At 54.7% G+C, this 15,033-nt stretch overlaps 1 protein-coding gene across 1 annotated transcript; it reads right to left on the bottom strand.

Moving 5' to 3' along the window:
• Nucleotides 1–3,312: 3,312 nt before the first annotated feature.
• Nucleotides 3,313–14,187, bottom strand: GDF6 (growth differentiation factor 6). Its single transcript, XM_021543264.2, has 2 exons — nucleotides 13,825–14,187; nucleotides 3,313–4,163 (listed from the first exon to the last, which is right to left on the bottom strand). The coding sequence occupies exons 1-2, from the start codon at nucleotides 14,159–14,161 to the stop codon at nucleotides 3,313–3,315; spliced, it is 1,188 nt and encodes a 395-aa protein (XP_021398939.2). The 5' UTR covers nucleotides 14,162–14,187.
• Nucleotides 14,188–15,033: the final 846 nt, after the last annotated feature.

The raw sequence follows: 15,033 nt of genomic DNA, 5'->3' as shown, positions 1-15,033 counted from the left end.
TCTCCCTCTCAGCACAATATTGCTCCTTTTTAGATTTGTGCAAAATACTGCAGACCTAAAAAAGGAAGTGAGCAGAGATCCCATCTTTAGGAATAGCAGACTTGCCAAAATGGGTTCAGATAATGTTATATTATGTATATCATCCAGAGCACGTGCTGCAAAAGGCCAATGTTTTCTCTGCTTCAATAAGCAATATCCAAAAGGTGCGCCTCCAAAGCAGATACTGCAGTTTATAACTATCTTTGCCTTTTTTCTGGTTCTCCACTCCTCTCTGAGGTTAGCAACCACAGGCATTTGGGACAAAGGGCTTTCAAACATTTTCTGGCCATTAAAGAAGTTACCAAAATTCAGCTAGTGTAGAAGAAGGTACAAACTGCACTACACAGTACACCCAGGAGAGAAAAACGTTGCCTCTTTAACAACTCCTTTGATGGAAGCTTTCTTAGGCCTCCCACAGTTGAACTTTGTCTGATGAAGCTCCCCAAAGCCATGTCTGAGGTGGAGCAGAAAGGACAACTCAGTAACAGCACAGATTGCCACCATGCGTGTGATGAATGGGCTTGCAACAGAAGCGATATTGGTTTTTACACGGAAAGGAAATTGCATTGAAACTCTCAGTGTATGGTTTTAGCCAAAGCATTGTCTGTACACACAATAATTCATTTGCTCAATAGACAGCAAAATAAAGAGATTATTCATTCAGCCTTCTCTAGCTGACAATTTTGTAAAATTTCGTATTTTACATCATGTTCATTTCCAGTTGACAATGTCTTACATATCTCATTTACCTTTCCTCAGAGTGTATATTGCAGCTTATTGGACATCATTTGCCCATTCTTTCCCTCATAAAGAAAGCAGAGTTTTGATCCACAGCAGAAGACTGAACTGGTGTGGTCAGAACAGCAACCAAAGTTTACACCAGTCAGAACTGCACATGGTGAACCTGGCTTTAGAACCAAAGCCTTTTTTCAGCTATAATTTCTAAATCTACTATTAGTAACAAACTTGAAACACTATTAAGTACTATTAAGTACTAGAAAGCAATATTCCTCTGGTAGTTGTACCAACTCAGCTGCTGCTATTCAAACACTGGGGCCCGATTCTGCACTCCTTTTGTTCAAGCACCAGTCTAAGGGAGTGAAAGCTGGTCAGAGAAAAACGTGTGGGATCAGATCTTGTGATATGGCAAAAAAATTCCACTTTCCATGAAAGGAACCTTGTTTTCAAACACATTCCACAAGGTGAGCAGCTCTTTCAGCCCTTCTGCATATAAGATGAGGCTTTTCTTTTTTTCCCTGAGAGTGCGGCTCACAGCCCCCAAGCTGCCTGTAACCACCTCTGCATGCATCACTGAGAGAGGATCCTTCTCTTACTGAAACAGCTACTCATTGAATAGTTCTTCATTATCTAAGAGATAGCCAGGAAATATTTAATAAATATATTACCCATTGCATCAAAATAAATATAATTTATAAAACATTCATTGTCTTTTGCTCATCATCATCATCATACAGTGTATATTACCGTCCCCCATACAGATGAGATTTACAAACGTTTGCCTGAATTTTTCCCCTTAATGCATTCTCCCACTTACAATAATCATTGCATAAATTGCATAAAAACACAATGCAGCTTTATGCCACTGGCATAAACCAAAGACGAAACTAAAGATCTTGTGAGAGTACAAGAAGTCTTCAGACAGGAGGAATGGCTTTAGGTGCGCCTTCAAGTGGCACTTGATCCAACTCAACTCCGCAGCATTTTAGAATCAGAGCCAGTATTTACTTGAGAACTCAGAATTACTTAATCAAATAATAGAACATATAAAAGCAAGCTGACTTTTTGGAAAAAAAAATGTTTAATAATACAATAATAGTTGTAGTACCGTCCAGTAAAGGTGTATTGTAAAAATGTTCTGAATATTAATTTACCTCAGATAACTTTAGAGTTGTAAATACTTGCATTATATTGAGGTAGACAGTAAAAAAAATTATTTTCTCCATTATTAGCACAGAATTAAAATCTTGTAATAATATCTTAAGGAAGTGATAATGTTAACTAAGGATGAAATATTTGATAAATGCTTAATTCTGTACAACTCAAATATAAACTTTTAAAAATATTAGAAATTATAACATTTCGAGTGCATATCATGTTTTGCACATTAAAAAAGAAATGTATGTTGTTCATCTCCATTTTGCACTTTTCAGTCTGTTTAAATAAACAAATATTTACAACTTTTACATGAACAACAGTGCATCCAAAGCAAAATGTGCATTTTAAATTAATGCTCCTGGTCGAGTCTTTTTATTAGCATTTTATATTATTATTCTCTTCTCTTTTTTATCTTTTTCCACAAGTTTGTAGCTCTGCAATACCAGATAAGCCAACAATTCTAGAAATCGGTGGGGGAAAGCATGAAACTACGAACATAATAATTACATTAAGAAAGGGCTAGGCAGAGCTTCGAAGTGCACTTTCCTCAGGTGAAGCCACAGATGAGACCAAAGGTGGGAAATAAACAGAAATCTTACATAGAACGCCTTTTCCAGCACAACGTTTGCATATAATACTGCTGCAAGTTGCGAGGGCCGCCGAGACACAGCTACCCAGAGACCTGGCAATGACATCCTTGAACTCTTCGTGGGACCCGAAGCAATTTCCTTTCCAATCCACCCCGGTTGTGCTTTCTGTACACTTTTCTCTTCACAGTTTGCTGTCTTAAAATAAAACCTAGCTGATAATTACAATCTTAAGCAACTCCCAGTTTGTTTTTTTTTTTTCCCTCCTTTTCCTCTTTGTTTTTTTTTCCCCTTGGGGGGAGAGAGAAAAAAAAAAGGGGGGGGGGGGGGGCGTAGGCTATTTCTGGCTGGTAAGCTTGCAGGAATGTGAAAGAGAGAGGGCAGAAATGAAACAGCCCTCTTCAGAGCAACTTCAGAGAGAGGGATCAGTCTGCTCCCTCTCCCTCCCCCGACTCTTTTTGTACTTGGTAAATTGCCTTCACCTTTGGAGGGAGGAGGACAGATCGCCAGATAAACCTCGGGGGAGGAGAGGGGAGCGGGGAAGGGACCGGGAGGGGGCCTCGCCGCCTACCCGGCCCGCTCGCCCTTCCCCGCCGGCAGCGGCGGGCCGACGCTGCCGTAGCCCCCGCCGCCGCCGCGGGCAGCCGCCGCGGAACCCCGGCGCCGGGCCGCCGCCCGCCCCTCCGCCCCAGCCGCGCTCGGCCGGCCGCGGGACGGCGGCCCCGCTCGCCGCTGCCGTCGCACCTCCGCCAGACGCAGACCCGGCTGCCGCCGAGGGGCGTCCCGCCCGCTACCTGCAGCCGCAGGACTCCACCACCATGTCCTCGTACTGCTTGTACACCACGTTGTTGCCCGCGTCGATGTAGAGGATGCTGATGGGGGTCAGTTTGGTGGGGACGCAGCAGCTGGGCGGCGTGGAGCCGGGGTCCATGGAGTTCATAAGGGTCTGGATGATGGCATGGTTTGTGGGCTCCAGGTGGGAGCGCAGCGGGAAGTCGCAGACGCCCTCGCAGTGGTGGGCTTCGTATTCCAGCGGGGCGATGATCCAGTCGTCCCAGCCCAGCTCCTTGAAGTTGACGTGCAGCGGCTTCTTGCTGCAGCGCAGCCGGGACTTCTTGCCGTGCCGCTTGGCGAAGGCGGTGCGGCGCTGGCGCCGGGCCGGCGGGCGGCGGGCAGCGGGCGGCGGGGGTGCGCCCAGCTCGGCGCGCAGCTCCCCGAGGAGGCTCCGCCGCCGGGCGCGGGTGAAGACCACCAGCAGCGCCCGCTCCTGCGGCGGCCGCGGCCGGCGCGCGAAGCCCAGGCCCCGCAGGTCCAGCCAGCGCCGCGGCCCGCGGTCCGCCGAGGCCCGCATCTCCAGGCACAGCCGCTTCCAGGGCCGCTGCTCCCGCAGGCCCTGCCGCACGTCGAACACCTCCCAGCCGGCGGACGAGGCCGCCCGCGGGTCCAGGGCGCGGGAGTCCAGCGGTCGCGGCGAGAGGCAGGCGGAGAGCTGCACGTGCAGCGGGGCGGCGGGCGGCGGGCGGCCCCGGGGGGCCCGGCGGAACAGGCGCAGCTCGGCCCCCACGAGCTCCTCCGTCTCCGAGAGGGTCGACACATCAAACACATACTGCTGCCGCCTCAAGGGAGCGGGCGAGAGATCGTCTGCGAGATAAAAATAATTACAGTCAGTTGCGCTCGGGGGGATCTGCCGAGAGGTCTCTGAGGCGGGAGAGGGAGGGAGCGCCGCCGGCTTGCCCGGCCGGGGCCGCTTTTGCCTGCCTCGCCCCCCACCCCCAGCCGGACCGGGACCGGGGGAGGGTAGGGAGAGGAGAAGGAAGCAGAAGGAGAAGGGAAGAATATGGAAAGGAAAAGGAAGAATATGGAAAGGAAAGGAAGTATGGAAGAACCCGCACCAGACAGAAGACAGCTCTCCAGGACTACAGGCAGACCCTGCTCCACGCACATCCTCTGCCTATCAGCCCCATATACACGTATCTGTTCGTTCTCCTCTAAGGAAGACCTGGACTTCTTTTTTGACACATCGGTGTACAAAGTGCAGCACAAAAAGCAAACCAGATTCCCCTGAGCTGCTTTCCAATAAAATGTTTACAACCCAGCAAATACAAAAATTCCCAAAGCCCCTGTGTTTTCCCAGAAGCTAGTAAAGCTTGTGTAGATTTCTATAGTAAAAGTGTCACTGGAGCCTCTGTTCAGCAGCCCCTCTCCGTTTTTCCAAAATCAGCCCACACCAGGGGTAGAAACAGACTAAAGAAATGCACACCCGCCTGTTATTTATCGATATCAAAGGTCATTACGATTCCTAATCAGTATGTTCCAAAACCTCGGCTCTACCTGACAGGTCTCTGGGAACCCCCTGCGGGGCAGGAGAGACAAGCGGATGATTTATGCAAACCAAAACCTTCAAACGCGCTACGGCGATGTAAAAAATCAATGCGGATTAACGTGCAGTTAATCAGTGCGGATTAGCACACTCGACAGCCGCTCTGCGCCGCTGCGTGTTCCCCTAGACGTCAGCAGGGAGATGGAGCGTGGAGTGCAGCAGGGACAGCGGGAATTGCTGGGAAAAAGACCTGCCCCGAAGGGAGCCGCCGTGGGAGGCCCCGCGCCCGCCCGGACCGTGCCGCGCACCCACGCATGGGCATCTCCGGCTGCGGGGCTGGGCGCCCGCCGGGCCCCGCACACCTGCCCGGCTCCCGCAGCCAGGCGGCCGCGGCACAGCCGCGGTCCCCGCCTCGCCCGGCGTGGCACTGGGAGTCAGCAAGGAGAGGCAGTTCCCGAGCCGGAGCTTCCCCGCCTCCCCGGGGCTGCGCGCCGGCGGGAGCGATGCGGAATCGTTGCCTTTCAGGCAATCCCGGAAAATCTGAACCCCGGCCTTTCGCATCCCTGTCTCCGCCTCCGACTTCAGGCTTGTCTGTTTCCTCGCGGTGGGGCTTCTCCTTCCCAGCGAGGGCTGAGAGGCAGCCTGGTCGTGCATCCCGCTCAGGGAGTGCGGGAGGAGACTGAAAAAAAAACACGAGCAGAGCCCGAAAAATGTCGTCACAGTCCAGGTGACGACAACAGCTGCTTTATCGAGCTGTGAAAATAAAAGTGAAACCCATCGGGAGCTGCCTAGAGGTGCTGGACAGTTTCATCAGCACTGCAAATACAGGCCAGGATTCGGTCCATGAGTCTCCTGTGGGTTTTGGGGGCGCCTGGGGGTAGTTCTACCCTTCCTTCACAGACGCAGGTCATGGGCTGAGGTGCACGTGGTTGCAGGAGGAGGGTCCAACAGCTCAGGAGATCTCTGGTATCATTGTCTCCTCCTTCAACGGGATCCTGGAAGCTTCAGAGAAAAGCGGATAAGCCCTCGGGTAAGAAAAAACGCACAGGTCCTCCTCCTCCTTCTCCTCTTTCTTGTCGTCTTGGAGGTTTTTTCCTGCATCCAACATCTGTCAGATACCTGGGCATCCGACAGGGCGTAGACCGATCTCCTGGCCTGCCGAGATGCCTCAGACCTTCGTTCAAGGGCTCCAGCGACCGTCGAGGAAACTAGATCAGCATCTTCCTCTGCGGCTATTCCCAGCTTCGGGATGTAGACAGAGCCGGGCCTGAGCACTGATTCGCTTTTAATCGCTCTCGTTGCTTAGGGGATGGAGAGGCGGGTGTCACGCTTCGTTCCAGAGAGAGATGCTCACTCTCTTTGATACTCCCAGTCGCCACGGGGTGGGGGGTGAGAAGAGTGCTGCCTCCCGGCCGCTGTCCCTCCGGAGCAGATGCCCCCTCACACACACTCCTCCTTATCTTATTCTTGGCCAGGGCCATGGTCCTGGGGCCCCCCTTACCTCTATCGGGGTGCAAGAGCAAGGCAGCACTGCCCGGCAGTCTCAGCTTTCAGGGAAAGGGCAGCCCTTCCCCAAGGGACGAGGGGACACGAAGGTAGCAGCGCCTCTCCCCTTCCCGAGGAACCATCACGCAGGTGACCTGGCGCGGAGCAGGAAATAATCCCATTCGGGGGTAACATCCAGGCATGAAGCTTAGACGGAAGGGAAGCAGCGAGAGGCTGAATCTCCCACATGTCCCCGCTGCTGAAAATGGGTTTTAAAGGGGCTGCAGACCCTTGTCACCCGGCGGTGTTGAAGGAAACCAGCTCCGGCACTGTGGGTGCCAAAAGGCTTGCTCAGGGATGCTCCCCGAGCAGCATCTTTTGAGACTACAGTTTGGCGAGGGTTTGGGGTGTTGTACGGCTGATCCGGGTTGCATGGCACGCTGGTGACACAGCCGATTTGCAGAGAAATGTGCCCCCAGTCAAGCTAATCTCTGAGACGGGCTTCAGCAGCACCGAAAAAGTGTGCTGAAAAAGTCCCACTGGCTCGGGCAGCTGCCGGCTCCCGTGCTTCTCTCGGGAGGGCAGGGAAAGGGGCAGGGCTGCCGGTTGTTTCAAATAAGCAGCTTTGAATCCGATCAGATAAACGCTATTTATTCACTCTTGTAACCTAATAATTCCAGATGAATACATAATCCTAAACCAGTACTGGCTCGCTCCCAGCGCAGTCGAGAGGGTGGGAAAAGCAGCAGAGGGTGGGGAGGGAAAGCAGGACCTCCAGAACCTCCACAAAACGGGGAGACACGGGTCTAGGTTGGGGACCCTTTGTTCCAGCGAAGCTGCTGCCTTCCTAGCACACAAAGAGCGGCAGCAGAGCGGCGTGGGGACACCCTGACTGTCCCTCTCTCTTCCTGTGAGCAGTGCACCGCGGATAGGGGCTTGTCCTCTTCAGTTTTCCTTTAAACCCAATGAGCGGTGAAACCCGGGGTTTCTAACAGCCAGCTCGAGATCTGCCTTTTTCTCAGGCCAGCTGAAGTTGTTCTTACAGATATTCCCGTTTCCGAAATACTTGGTGCGAACAGCAAAGTCATCCCAGCTGGGCTGGGGAAAGCCACATTGCAGAAAATACACTGGAAAGGTGTGTTTATATTTGTAGCGTTAATGTAGATGAATGTTGGGTCCGCAGTAAGTATTTGTTCTGTTTCGACTCTCCGTAGTTTATTCTTTTATTTCGGGCGAAAATAAAATATTAGGAGCGGGAAGGAGGGACAGAAGGAAGGACAGAAGGAGGGAGTAGGTGTATCTGAAATTTAAGAATGTGTCAGTGGCGGATGGAAGAGAGCAGTCCTACTCCGTTCTGCCGTGTGTGCACGCCGTTCAGCGGCGTGCCCGGTGCTCCCGCGGAAGGACCGGGCAGGGCAGGGCCGGTCCGGGCCGGGGGCGCCGCGCCGGGCCCCCGCCCGCCTTCCCCCACGCTATCCTTCGCGGTGCGGTGGCTGCGGTTTCAGCATCTCCAAAGCTAAATGAATCGGCTGGGACTCTTCCCTCAATTCCCTGTGTGAAGCCTCTCCTGTTTCCCGGGTCGCTTTCTCGCCGCAGTCTGGGCTTTGAGGAGAGACGGGGGTTAACGAAGGCTACACAAAGTTTCCCTTTTCATGGCAGATCAGGTACTGGGCTCCCAGCCAATTCATCAGGGCTCAGATCTTAACTTTACATCACTGCAAATTATACCCAAACCACATTCAAGAAGAATTTTCCCATTCCCAAATTCTCTTTCAAGCCATATTTAAATTCGCAAACCAAAAGCACATTTTCAGTTTAAAGACACTTTGCAGACACTCGCACAACAATAATCTGGAAATTAAAACATATATTGTCCCTAATTGCGAAGGTCTGTCCACACGTTGTCTGCGGAGTCGCAAGGCTGACAGGTATTTCTTTCGGAGCATTACCCAAGCTGTGGAAACAAGGGGCTGACTCTCCATGTGTGGTATTTCCCGGGTTTCAATTCCACATCTCCCAGCGCCTGCCTAGCCGCGGTTTTTTATTACACCCAGTGATTAGATTTAAATGTATCGTTAGCTTCATTATCGGGTAACCGAGAAAGACCACACCTTCCTCGGAACAATTCCCAATCCTGCCAAAAAAACACTAACTGGTTGTTGGAGGGCTGGTTTGGGGTTTTTGTTTGTTTGTTTGTTTGTTTGTGGGGTTTTGTTTGTTTGGGTTTTTTTTTTATTTTTGTTTTTCTCCTCAGAGTGGGGAGGTACCTGGCTGTGATGCACCTTTGATCACCGCTGTACCGTACCTGCTCCGGGAAGGCTGCCTGCCCTTGCCCCACTCTCCCTCTCGCCGCCACCTCCCCGCTTTCCACGGGCCACTCTCGGCCCTCGGGCACAGAGGGATCGCTGCAACACCCGCGGGACGTCCCACAAGGATCCGGGCGCTCGGCTGTCGGCATCGTCCCAGGAGATGCGCCGAGGCGGACAGGAGCTTCCTTGTGGGGTTTCTACCTGCTGTAACAGACCTTAACACAGTATCTTTCCCTTTCCCCATTTGCGGCGGTTACGCTACCCGAAACACTTCGATGGAGGAGAAATAATTCCTCCGAAATTATTCGTGTTGAGAAAATCGGTTTGAATATTCTCAGCACTTGGAGCTAAGAAATTAAGCGAAGATATTTCTGAGTGGTAAATGTGGAAGCGCTAAGATACAGCAAGACAGCATACAGATCTCGCCATAACTAGCAAAGACTGAAACACCCCCTTTCGCTCATAAATCAGACTTCAGGCACGAGAGGACTCCAACCCTCAGTTTCAGCCTGCCCCGAAATCGCAAGGAAAGGAGGGTTTTCTCCGACCGACCGTTTTTGGGTTTTTTTTCTGCCATGAAGGGAGGAGGTAAATGAGGAGGGCGAGGCGCCCCGCGGCCGTGCCCAGCACAGAGTGGCCCTGGCCTGCGCCGGATTTTCTCCCCGCGGGCCACTCGGCTGCCGGTTGGGGCCAGCCCAACTGCGGCACAGCATCTCCCCGCGGGCGGCGGAAACTCCACAGCTCCGAGGCGGAGACCTCGGACCTCCGTTCCCCACGTGTCCCCCACCTCCAAAAACAAAACAAAACAAAACAAAACAAAACAATGTAGCCTCTTAGCAAGCCCCGCAGGAGGGTCTCTGGATTTAAAAAATAATAGTAATAACGAAAAAAATCAGGACCAGGTCCGAAATGAGCCACTGGAATAATTTGATAGGCGTTAATTACTCGCCCTGTTAGCAAAGCGGCTCCGCGGCAGCGCACCGCCCCGCCGAGCTGCCGGATCTACGGAGGTCCCGGAGCCGCTTCCCCGGACCGCCCTCCCGTCCCGCGGAGCTGCATGCGCGAGCCCCCACGCCTTCTCCAGGGACAACAAACAAACGAGAGATAAACCAAAAAATACTCCCCCCGCCGACAGCCCCCATTTTCGCTGGGGAGCGGCGAGAGGTGCAGCTGCAGCCGCCGAGGGGACGCTGCGCTCCTCTCCGCCTGCGCCCCCACCCCGCGCTCCGCTCTCTCCCGCAGCTCCCGCGGGGCGGGGGGCGAAACACCAACCCCGAAACACTTCCCGGCACAGGCAGCGCGGAGCCGCCGCCCGCTCCCCGCCCGCCCCCCGCCACCGGCTCCGGGGGCGCGGAGGCCCCGCCGGGCCGGGCCGGGCCGGGCCGGGCCGCTCGCTCCTTTCCCGGGTGCACGGCGGGGATGAGGAGCGGCAGCTCGCTGCCGCGCTCCGGCCGTCTGGTCTGCATTAGTGTTTTTATAAGGGGCTCAAACAAATCGAATACAAGGTCACCAAATAATTAACAGTTGTGAATTCCCTCCTCTCCTATTAAAATACTTCCCCGTTTATATTTCATTTTCCTTCTGCCAACGACAACACTGCTTGGGCAAAGGCGCTGCACAGATTACACTACATTGCAGCTTTCGGTCCACCCAGAAACCCGCTGTTTTGCATAAATATGTTGTACTAGATTAACTTCAAGTGAGATTTACACTCTTTTCCTCTGCCGCATGTACAGCCGGGCCATTTTCTGTTTCTGTACACGAGATCCCCCTTTCGTCCTAGCCGTCTATTCGCCACCCTCATGTCAAGAGCAAAATAACGATGTTCGGATCCCTGCCCATCGGAATCAGCTGCCTTCCAACTGGAACGCGAAACTGCATTAACAAAACGCGGAGGGAAAAAGGAGACGATCTTGACCTATTTCGATTTCCCCGTCCCTTAGGCGCGGATCGCGGCATTTCGTATGCGGGAGCCCTGCCTTGGTGCCGGTGCTGCGGGCAGCTCTTCAGACACAAAAGGGGCACTCGCCGCAGCCGGCCCTCGTGGCAATCCCTTCCCACGGAGATCCTTTCGAAAATCGTGCTCCCTCGCACTCCAGCTATTTCTTTTTTGTTTTCGATTTGTTCCCAGTCATGCCGCGTTTCTTGCTAGCTGTGGGATCGCTTGTTTATAACTCCCTTCTCCAGCTCCCTCCCGCTCTCTTTTTTTCTTCTTTCTTTCTTTTTTTTTTTTTTTTTTTTTTTTTCCCTTCCCCTGCCTGGTGGAGTCCTTGCAGCTCCTAATTGTCCTGCCTTACTGTGGAGCTCCAATGCTGGGGGTCCTGAGGCCAGTGAGAGCACCATCTGCGTTTTAATGAGTTACTTCATGTGCCAACAGTAATTTTGCTACATTCAGCTAGGTCCTGTCTGATCTTGCGACCGTAACAAGGGGGAGCGAGTGGGGGGCGGGAGGGGGTGGAGAACGGGGAATCACAAACCCTTTCCCCCCCTTTCTCCTCTCTTTTTCTACCGACGGGGGGAAAATTATATATGTATTAATCAGTAGTGAGTCTTCACTCCCTCTCGCGCTACCCTGAAAACGATCTTATTAGCGTCAAGCGAGAAGGGAATAAGCGAAGCAAAGGGAAGCGGCTGTCGCTGGCTGCACCGAAGCGCTCTGCTCCGCAGCCTCGGAAGGCGGTGGGACGGGCGGGCCCGGGACTGCTGCGGCCGGGAGCTGCTGCCGGTCGGAGCCGAGTGCCGAGCCCCGCCGGACGCTCTTCGCGGACACGCAGGCACACAGCCCGCCTCGTACGGGAAGGGGATTTCTCGGCAAGACTAAAAGTTGCTTCGCGGTCCTCTGCGGGCTGCTGTCCCCCCGACATGCTGCCATGAAGGATAGCGTGCGGCAGGTGGGACGGCCGCCGTCATATCTCCCCCAGAGCTGCTGCTTAGGTAAAGAGCAGCCCATCTAATTGGGTCAATTTGGGCGGCTATACTGTCTGCAAATGAAGTGACAGAAAATCTGCCCCCCCCCCCCTTCCCCGCTTTCCCTAAGCAAAGACTGTTCATCATCAGCACAACTCCAGCCCGCCAATTAACTGGGCTAGGAGCCCACAGGGAGGTGGGCAGTAAAATAGCTACCACTTCAGAGGAACGGAAGCTCTCTTGAAGTTTTTTGGTGATGTGCCATCGGCTGGTCCACTTCATTATGGGAGACTAGACAATATTTGATATGTTATGACATGAACACTCAATTAGATCACTGAGTTGAAATACTCCAATCAGTGGCTTGATGCTAAGCAACCCTCAGAAGGTCCAGCAGAAGGTCACAGCCTGTGACACATCAAATCAAAATCAATGGGGAAAAGTGAGGCTTTTCCTTAATCAAACCAGGACTTCTGTTAGCAAATCACTTCCCTCGGAGTAGAATCTCACATACAGCGAGATGAGCTAAATTTGTTAAATTAACTGTCTTTCTTCTGGTTATCAAGAATAAGATGATATCGACCGCGACTCCATTTCTTGCGGCTCGCAGAATTAGCACCCCGTTTCCTCTCCGTCAGGGGGAGCGGTCCAGGCTCCTTTCTGACGGCTGAATTTTCGAAACCGTGTTTCTAGAAAAGAAGTCCTCTTTCCCCCAGCCCCGCTTTTAACAGCGACGAAGAAAACAACCCCCATAAGGCGAAGGCGGAGAGCAAAACCCCTTGTCCCATTTCCCCTCGAAAACGTCTGCGGGCTTCCGACCGCCAGAGGCACATACAGTGGGCGCTCCCACGCGTCCTCCCGAGCCCAGAGGGGCGCGATGGGCACCGAGGCGGGAGGCGAAGAGCCCCGCCGAGCTCTCTCCGCGGAAAGAGCTCCCCCGAGCCAGGGGTAGCAATGGGGCAAGGGGCTGAGCCTTGGGTGCCGTGGGCGGGGAGAAGCTTCCGGCTCGGGGAGGCGGTAAAGGGGGTCGGTTTGGGTTCGGTTCGATTTTGTTTAGGGCGATCGGCTTCTGCAGCTCCAGGGAGCCGTGTGACTTTCCCGGCGCTGTGTTTTGCCCTAAAACGGCTGGGACACGGCGGGAGGGCAACGAGCTGCCCCGGCTCCGGTGCTGCCAGCCCCCGGCAGGTACACCAGTGCCCGAGGAAGCGCGGACGGAGGGGAGGGAGGGTCTTCAAATGTGAGAGAGAGGGAGCAATGAAAGCGCAACCTTCATTAAGAACCTGTTAATTAGTCTGTTCTTAATGGCTCACAACCAGGGTAACGAGAAAAGGGGGGGGGGGGGGGATAAAAGGGGCCGGGGGGCGTTTTTATGGAAGAGAAATTTTACTCTGGATCGACAAGAAATGTGCACCCGTGGCCCCGAGTACGAGCGATACGACGGCGAGAGAGGAGCACAGGAGGGCCCCGGCCGGGACTGCAGGTCACGGAGGGGGCCCGGGAACCCCGCGGCACCGATGCTGCCCGGGAAGCTCTGCGGCTCGATGTAGCGGGCCCCGCTGCCAATCCCGACCCGGGGGTGCATGAGGACCAATCCCGCATACAGCTCAAAGGATTCGGCCCCGGAGCAGACGTCAAGTCCAGCCGCCCCTCGCTGAGTCCCGGTACTGGGCGGCACCTGGGCTGCACGCTGACCCCCGCAAGTGGAGCCGGCCGGTCCCAGTCCCAGCGCTCTCGGAAGGGCTCGGGGCTCTTCCAGGTAACCCCGATAACGCGACCCGAGGCGAGAACAGCCTCAGGCAGAAGATGTTTGCCTTCGGTCAGTTTAAACTTTCTTTTCGCCGTGCAGCCGCGTCGATAAGATCCACCCTTTCTCCGGTGGGTGGAAAGAAACCAGAAGAACTGTATTTAATTTTTTTGGTCAAGGTTGAATGTACACCCAAATTCCGCCTGCGAAGCTGGGGTGTGTTTTCCACCACCTCATGACAATTCGGGGAGGAACACTCGTGTTTCTCGCACGCAGCACTTAGGACTGCCTCGACTCGGGTTTAGTGCCGCGGGGCCGTTTGCTTTAGAATAAAACAACACGACTCCCAATTTACCGAGGGATCTGCACTTTCCTGTAACACCGGAGTGGGGAACAGCACCGGTGGCCCCTGCACAGCGCTCCCCACCTCCCAGCACCAGGCTCCGCAGCACGGCAGCCTCCTACCGTGGAGCGCAGCGGGAAGGGACACCCGCAGCCCTGGGGGGAACGTAAGGGGCGTGGGGGGCCAGAACTTACCTCGTCCCCTGTCGACAAAACTAGTGATGGTGTTGGCGGATTTGGACGACTGAAAAAAGCTGGCGTTGATGCCCAGTTTCTCCGCGATAGAGTAAGTCCTGAACAGAGACAGCATGTATTCGTGGGGTTCCGCCCGCGGGAGCGCCCGGTCCATGGCGTGTCCCCCTTGCCGCGGGCGGTTTTCCCGTGGGGACCGCGGCACTCTGCGGCTGCGACCACCTTTGGAGAAGGCTGCGAGCTCCGAGGAGGCAGGGAGGGAAGCCGGGAGGCAGCAAGGTAAATCCCAGAGGAGGCTGGCGAGCAAGGCGGCGGAGAGCAGGGCCCGGCGTGCATTCATAGCGAGAGGCGGCGGCGGTAGGGAGGAAGAGGAGGGCGGCCCGACGTGCGGCTCCGGCGGCCCACGGAGCGGCGCGGGGACTGCGCGGCGGCGCGGCGCGGAGCGGCGACTGCACCCGGGCGGGCTCGGCCCGCGGCCGCCCGCCCCGCCCCGCGGGTCCCGCCCCGCCGCGCACCGCCCCGTGGGGGCACCCAGCGCGCCCCCGCGGGGCGGTCCGCGGCGGGGCGGGACACCCTGGTCGGGGGCTCGGGGTCCCTTTGCTCCCTCCCCGCTGTGTTCTCCACGCGGGAAGCGGACGCGAGGGCCGGGGAGAGATGCCGCGCGTCTTGCTGCCACCTCTCGGGTGCCGCTTCTCATGAACCCAGCGGTGCTGTCATCTGTTCAGGTGCCTCACAGGTTCTCCAGGTTTGAGTGTGGGCAGATTCGTGTGATGCTAATGATTTTGCTTGAGGATGTCTGTATTCCCGTGGCTATGTGCCCGAAAACTTGGCACAAAGCAGGGTCTTATAACAAGGAGAATTTGGTGGCAGGTGAGGGTCTCACCTTGCATGTGCCAGGGCTCATCTAGCTAGAAACCTTGAGACAGGTCCTGACACCCATTAGAGAAGGAAGAGAAAGCATAGGAAGAGCCAGAGACCATTCTCCTTGTCTCAAAATCTGCAAATCGGCCACCAAGAGGGGACCAGCCCAAGTGGAGCACAGTGGCAGGCTGGGGCCTGGCAAAAAGCAGCTCTGGGCACTACTGGGCAATCAGCATTGTCAAGATAATCAGGGTAACCTGGGACAGGCAGGAAAGATTCCTCAAAGCAGGGCACACATTTGCCTTGTCCTGGGCATGCAAAAGACAGCAGTGGAGCAGATGTACAAGGATT

This window comes from Lonchura striata, chromosome 1 (genome assembly GCF_046129695.1).
Source record: "Lonchura striata isolate bLonStr1 chromosome 1, bLonStr1.mat, whole genome shotgun sequence".
Classification (NCBI taxonomy): Eukaryota; Metazoa; Chordata; class Aves; order Passeriformes; family Estrildidae; genus Lonchura; species Lonchura striata.
Note: the sequence above shows the minus strand (reverse complement) of the source record. Positions and strands in the feature narration are given on the sequence as shown.

What these genes read in the sequence shown, in the direction of transcription:
- GDF6 (XM_021543264.2), bottom strand. Translation starts at nt 14,161, where the DNA reads ATGAATGCACGCCGGGCCCTGCTCTCCGCCGCCTTGCTCGCCAGCCTC. An exon ending in TTTTGTCGACAGGGGACGAG is followed by an intron (nt 4,164 to 13,824) that starts GTAAGTTCTGGC and finishes TTTATCTCGCAG; the next exon opens with ACGATCTCTCGCCCGCTCCC.